This window comes from Ranitomeya imitator, chromosome 2 (assembly GCF_032444005.1).
Source record: "Ranitomeya imitator isolate aRanImi1 chromosome 2, aRanImi1.pri, whole genome shotgun sequence".
In the NCBI taxonomy this organism is placed as follows: domain Eukaryota; kingdom Metazoa; phylum Chordata; class Amphibia; order Anura; family Dendrobatidae; genus Ranitomeya; species Ranitomeya imitator.
Window position 1 is genome coordinate 827,079,925 of NC_091283.1, and position 7,485 is coordinate 827,087,409.

At 43.1% G+C, this 7,485-nt stretch overlaps 1 protein-coding gene across 1 annotated transcript; it reads right to left on the bottom strand.

The window, feature by feature from the left end:
• Positions 1-635: 635 nt before the first annotated feature.
• On the bottom strand, positions 636-1,657 carry MARVELD1 (MARVEL domain containing 1). Its single transcript, XM_069754025.1, has one exon. It carries the CDS (start codon positions 1,448-1,450, stop codon positions 956-958), a length of 495 nt encoding a protein of 164 aa, XP_069610126.1. The 5' UTR covers positions 1,451-1,657; the 3' UTR covers positions 636-955.
• Between the last annotated feature and the right edge of the window lie 5,828 nt (positions 1,658-7,485).

Below are 7,485 nucleotides of genomic sequence, written 5' to 3' on the forward strand. Positions count from 1 at the left end.
ATCCGCTGCACCCATTGTGTGATGTATCAAACACTAGCGTCGGAATCTTGGCCCGACGCAATGCGACGGGCCGAATCCGACGCTAGTATGAAAGTAGCCTTAGTGTATGTGCACAAGTTGCGGATTTGCCTGCGGATCCGCAGCGGATTGGCAGCAGTTTTCCATCAGATTTACAGTACCATGTAAACCTATGGAAAACCAAATCCGCTGTGTCCATGGTGCGGAAAATACCGCGCGGAAACGCCGCGTTGTATTTTCCGCAGCATGTCAATTCTTTGTGCGGATTCCACAGCGTTTTGCATCTGCTCCTCAATAGGAATCCGCAGGTGTAAAACCGCACAAAAAACGCAGGAAATCCGCAGGTAATCCGCAGGTAAAACGCAGTGCAGATTTTTAAAAAAAAAAACGGTGCGGAAAAATCCGCACACGAATCTGCCTTACACCCCAAGGCTATGTTCCCACGATGAGCTTTTGATGTTGCAGATTTTCTGCCGCCCATCAAGTAATATAATTTACTTGCATTTTTTCGAAGACACGCAACGAACAAAAAAAACTCATCGCGTGAACGTAACCTAATAAGCCCTATAAATCTACAATGAATTTGCAATATTTCCAAAAGAAAAAAAAAAAAAGTCTCTGGTCCCCTTTAATTAAAACAAAGCAAAAGTGTAACTTCAGTGCAACCACATAGGGGAAAAAAATAAAATAAGAACTTAAACCAAAACAGGAAATTAAGAGTTACTGGATGGTTTGTGCATTTGTTCTATTCGGAGGTAAGGCATACAACAGCACAAAGTAACAAGTAATACTGTAACATTTCCCCAATATAAAAGCAAACATGTACCTAAAATACAACATGGTCAGAATTGATACAAAAGAAGTCATTGGTGCAGGCATTCCTCCAAATACTGTCACTTTCTTGGCACCCAAGGACTGTGTCCCCCCCACCATGCCCCTATATAACGCTTTGCCCCCCTTTGCACTTCTTGTAGCAGAAGCAGACTGTGGTGAGCAGATACAAGAGGCTGCACAGGCTGGCGAATATAGAGGCCGTTAGGTAGGTATTATATGGGCATCGGTGCTGGTACTCATCCAGGGTGCAGTAGGAGTTCTGGTCCGTGTAGTTCGCCATAACGATGGTGGCAGCAACGTGCAAAATTGTGGCCAGGACATCATAGACGAGGTTGGTGAGCAGCCAGCGCTGACCCCCTAGGAGGGGCACTAAATCCTGCTTGTCCAGCAGAGTGAGGAAGTACAAGAGCAGGGTGAGGAGCCAGAAGAAGACAGCCACAAACAGGGCGAAGTGGATCCCACCACTGTAAGAGCTGGAGGCGATGGTGATCCACAGTGCAGCCCCCATGACCAGCTGCAGAACTCTCAGCACCCCAGGGAAACTTTTCAGGAAAGTCTTGTTGGCACTCAAGGAGCTCCTGGTCGCCTGGGCAGACATTGCAGCTGAGGACTGGGCACAAGGAGCAGCTAGGCAGAATCAGTGCCCCAGTGTGCCAGGGCAGGAGGCTTCAGCTTCAGAGCCTTGTCTGGTGTGCTGCAGCTTGTTCTTCAGATGTGGGGTGTGGGCAGTCCCACCATGTAACCTAATGCCTCTTCTTCCTCTGCTGACATCACTGTACATGCAACTTCCCCTGGACTCCAACATCTGGATGCAGTGGTTGTAGAGTGTCACACACCCTTTCCTCACCACCCTAGTGTGAGAAATCTGTAAAAGGCGGCTGTGGGATGAGAATCAGTGTTATTCACTGCTGCACAAGATGCACAATTTTGCCTCAAAGCTGTCAAGTTACCAAATAATGTTTTGGGTATTTTTTTGCCTCACGTAAAGAGTATCTGCAATGATTTCAGAGATTGGACCTAACCGGTTTGTGCAAAATATGTAATATGCAAAGTTCAGAGAGACAAGTACCGGCACCAGACGACATATAAAAAATTCCCCGGAAGACTGACTAGACATCCCATGTAGAGCTACAGCGGCTGATCCAACAGTGTTTGGTGTTCTGCATAAAGTGCTTAAATGAGCAATATCGAAGAAAAAAAAGATGCCACGCTCACCAGTTCAAATGAATGTGAAAAATTCCTTTAATAATAATAATAATCTTTATTTATATAGCGCCAACATATTCCTCAGCGCTTTACAGTTTAACAGTTTCAAAACACAAGTCATAAGTAACAACGTTAACGTTATTGAAGTTGAAGCGTTGTTAGGGGAAACAGAAGTCGTCCACTCTGCTGCTCCCTGCGGCCTCCGTAACCTGCGCATAATAATGATAATCTTTATTTATATAGCGCCAACATATTCCACAGCGCTTTACAGTTTAACAGTTTCAAAACACAAGTTATAAGTAACAACGTTAACGTTATTGAAGTTGAAGCGTTGTTACGCGAAACGGCCGTCGTCCACTCTGCCTCTCCCTGCGGCCTCCGTAACCTGCATATAATAATAATAATAATCTTTATTTTTATATAGCGCTAACATATTCCACAGCGCTTTACAGTTTTGCACACATTATCATGCTTCAGTCCAAATCCCAAGGCATGGAATGAAGGACTTTACCACATTCATTTGAACCAGTGAGTGCCACATTTTTTTTCTTCAATATTGCAAAATATGTAATAGATTGTTTGCAGCAAAAATTATTTCAAAGTCGAAAAAAATCCACAGTGTTAACCCCTTTACTACCTTGGGATTTTTCCTTTTTTGAGTTTCTGTTTTTTTGTTTCCAAGACCCGTAGCATCTCCATTTTTTGTGATCTGGGGCTGTGTGAGGGCTTATTTTTTGAGTGCCGAACCGACATTTTTATTGATACCATTTTGCAGTGGATATGATGTTTTGATTGCTCATTATTGCATTGTAATGTAGTGTTGCGGCGATAAAAAAAATGTGATTCTGGCGTTTCGATTTTATTTCTCGTTACACCGTTTACTAATCGGGTTAATTCTTTTTATTTATTGATAGAGCAGATGTTTCTAAACTTGATGATACCAAATATGTTTGTTTGCTTTTTAATTGTTTTATTTTGAATGTGACAAATGGGTGGGGTGATTTGCACTTTCATATTTTTTATTTTTTTTCAGATTTTTAAAACCTTTTTTTTTTTACTTTTTACTGCCTTCAATAGTCTCCATGGGAAACTAGAAACTATGACTATGCGATCGCCTGTGCTACACATAGCACTGTCATGTAGCGGATCTAATGACGCGCTTCCGATGCTATTATGTTAAATACCGCTGTCAGAGATTGATAGCGGCATTTAATAAGTTAACAGCTGTGGGTGGATAGCGATTAGGGGCACATGTAAACTGATGAAATCAGCTGACGTGCTGTAAATGTTGTGGGCTCATCGCCGGAGCCCGCATCAAACTGGTGGAGGCGTCCTATGACATATCTATACGTCATAGGTCGTAAAGGGATTTGAAAAGATCAACGCTGACAATTGAAAATCTCTATCATGTAAATTTATCAAGTAGATGTCAGTGGCTAATCCGCACCAGTTTGTATGTTCTCCCCATTTTGCATGGGTTTCCTTCGGGTTCTCCAGTTTTCTCCCTATCTCCAAAAGCATACTGATAGGGAATTTAGATTGTGAGCCCCAATGGGGACAGTGATGATTGCGTCTGTTAAACACTGCTCAATATAATGGCACTTCAGATTTCTCTACAGTGTTTACAAAGCCAAAATGCTACATGGTAATTTTTCTATATAAAAATACATGCTATAATAATATGACAAAATAAATACCATATTGATTCAGATGACGTGTTACAGAAGTTTTAATCAGTGGGGTCACTCAGAACCCCCAATCTATGGGTAAGGCCAGATTCACACATCTGTGTTTCACGAACCGAGTACAGACTTCGATGCCCAAAAGTCATTATCTCAGTAAATTAAAGTAATTAACAAAAAACACCTGCAAAGACTTCCTAAGTCTTTAAAATGCCCCTTAGTCTGTTTCATTAGGCTCCACAATCATGGGGAAGACTGCTGACCTGACAGATGTCCAGAAGGCAGTCACTGACACACTCCACAAGGAGGGTAAGCTGCAAAAGGTCATTGCTAAAGAAGCTGGCTGTTCACATAGTGCTGTATCCAAGCATATTAATGGGAAGTTGAGTGGAAGGAAATAGTGTGGTAGAGAAAGGCGCACAAGCAACCGGGATAACCGCAGCCATGAAAGGATTGTTAAGAAAAGGCCATTCAAGAATGTGGGGGAGATTCTCAAGGAGTGGACGCTGCTGGAGTCATTGCTTCAAGAGTCACCACACACAGACATATCCACGACATGGGCTACAAGTGTCCCATTCTTTGTGTCAGCCACTCATGACCAATAGACAATACCAGGAGCGTCTTACCTGGGCCATGGAGAAATAGAACTGGACTGTTATCAGAGGTCCAAGGTGTTGTTTTCAGATGAAAGTAAATTTTGCATTTTATTTGGAAATCAAGGTCCCAGAGTCTGGAGGAAGAGTGGAGAGGCCACAATCCAGCAGGACTTGGCCCCTGTCCACACTGCCAAAAGTACCAACACCTGGTTTAAAAACAACAGAATCACTGTGCTTGATTGGCAGCAAACTCGCCTGACCTTAACTCCATAGAGAATCTACTGTATGTCAAGAGACACCAGACCCAACAATGCAGACGAGCTGAAGGCTGCTATCAAAGCAACCTGGGCTTCCATAACCCCTCAGCAGTGCCACAGGCTGATCGCCTCCATGCCACGCCGCATTGATGCAGTAATTGATGCAAAAGGAGCCGTGACCAAGTATTTGAGTGCATTTACTGAACATACATTTCAGTAGGCCGACATTTCCGATTTTAAAATCATTTTTCAAGCTGGCGTTATAAAGTATTCTAATTTACTGAGATAATGACTTTTGGGTTGTCATTGACTGTAAGCCATAATCATCAACATTAACAGAAATAAACACGTGAAATAGATCACTCTGTGTATTGTAATGACTCTATATAATATGAGTTTCACTTTTTGTATTGAAGAACTGAAATAAATTAACGTTTTGATGATATTCTAATTTTGTAAGAAGCACCTGTATGTAAAATTTACTGAAATCTCATATGGGCACAGGTCAGTCTGCTAAGTTTGGGTCTGGAGACCTGTGGCCAGTCCCCCATCACAGACCATGGCACACGGATGTGTGACTCCAACCAACGCCATTTTTCAGCTACATGCAAATGTGACATTATCCGCGATCACAAATATCTATAACAATGAAATTTCATAGCTTTTGTTATGCTGCATAAATTGACTTGTGGAGTGTATTTAAAATCTTTAACATGTCAATTTCTTTTGTGCAGAAAATGGACAGAATTCACAGCACTTAAAAAACCACATTGCTGAGCACATGTTCAGTCCTTTGCGCTATTTATGTAGCTTGTGCAGACTTTTAGGCAGAATTGCCGCAGTCATAGCGTAGAGATATTCCAAAACTTTATGAGACCTGAAAACACCTTCTAAACAGGTGACCCCCTCTGGTACTGTCTGAGCCTTGTTGCTAGCTGTCCCTGTGCACTGTTTCTGTCACTGTTACTATAATGGGTAACATTTTTGAAATATACATTTCTCTCTTCCCTACTGAACACACTGCGAATATCCTGTGCACAGAAAGCCGAGTTAATGAATAGCTGGTGGAATCCATGCTTCATTAATAAGTGACTCTGGGGGAGGGTGGGAAAATAAAGTCCACGTCCCACATGTTTCATGTACTCAATAGCATCCTATATCGATATAAAGTCACAATTTTCTACTTTACTTACTGCTGAAAATGACAAGACAAGTGGTCGACTGGATTATTGGTGAATTCCATTTTGAATGCAATCATTTGGGTTGTGCCAGATGTCCAGTCTGAGTCTCGGAGCAGGAGAAGGAGGCACGATGGCGTCCCTATATTACGTATACAGCGCCGAGCCGCTGAACAGATTTGTAGGCCATTCTTTGTTGTGGAGGGCACATTGGGGCATTACATTACGTGGGTACATTGGGGCATTATATTGAGCAGGCACATTGGGGCATTACATTGCGTGGGTACATTGGAGCATTACATTGCATGGGCACATTGGGGAATTACATTGCGTGGGTACATTGGAGCATTATATTGCATGGGCACATTGGAGCATTACATTGCATGGGCACATTGGAGCATTATATTGCATGGGCACATTGGGGTATTGCATTGTGTGGGTACACTGGAGCATTACATTGCATGGGCACATTGGGGAATTACATTGTGTTGGTACATTGGAGCATTATATTGCATGGGTACATTACGGCATTATATTGTGTGGGCACATTGGGGCATTATATTGCGTGGGCACACTGGGGCATTACATTGCGTGGGCACATTGGAGCATTACATTGTATGGGCACATTGGAGCATTATATTGCATGGGTACATTAGGACATTATATTGCGTGGGCACATTGGGCATTACATTGCGTGGGCACATTGGGGGATTATATTGCACGGGAACATTGGGGGATTATATTGTGTGTGTGTTCCTTCCCAATGTTATGTGCAGGAAAAGCATTGTGAGGATACCATCCTGTGAGGGTTGCATTGCGGGTCAGAAAACACGTCTCTGTTTTCTGTCTTTTAGAGTTGGGACGTATGCTAGTAGAGTCCAACCCTGTACATACAATGATACACAGAAGTTTACTGCATGTCACAGTTACCCGACTCTGACAACACATGGTGGTAAAAAAAAAAAGGTGCTTGCTATTTCATATATAATATAGAGCCACTAGATGGTGGCTCGATTCTAATGCATCAGGTGCTCTAGAATATGCATGTCCACGTAGTAAATTGCCCAGCCACATAGTATTTTGTCCAGCCACATAGTATATTGCCCAGCCACGTAGTATATTGCCCAGCCATGTAGTATATTGCCCAGCCACGTAATATATTGCCCAGCCACGTAGCATAATGCCCAGTCACATAGTATATTGCCCAGTCACGTAGTATATTGCCCAGTCACGTAGTATATTGCCCAGCCACGCAGTATATTGCCCAGTCACGTAGTATATTGCCCAGTCACGTAGTATATTGCCCAGCCACGCAGTATATTGCCCAGTCACGTAGTATATTACCCAGCCACGTAGTATATTGCCCAGCCACGTAGTATATTGCCCAGCCACGTAGTATATTGCCCAGCCACGCAGTATATTGCCCAGTCCCGTAGTATATTGCCCAGTCCCGTAGTATATTGCCCAGTCACGTAGTATATTGCCCAGCCCCGTAGTATATTGCCCAGTCACGTAGTATATTGCCCAGTCCCGTAGTATATTGCCCAGTCCCGTAGTATATTGCCCAGTCCCGTAGTATATTGCCCAGTCCCGTAGTATATTGCCCAGTCCCGTAGTATATTGACCAGTCACGTAGTATATTGCCCAGTCACGTAGTATATTGCCCAGCCACGTACTATATTGCCCAGCCATGTAGTATTCAGCACAGAGCCAC

Bases quoted from the DNA above. Each gene is read 5' to 3' on its own strand.
- MARVELD1 (XM_069754025.1), bottom strand. From the start codon at position 1,450: ATGTCTGCCCAGGCGACCAGGAGCTCCTTGAGTGCCAACAAGACTTTC.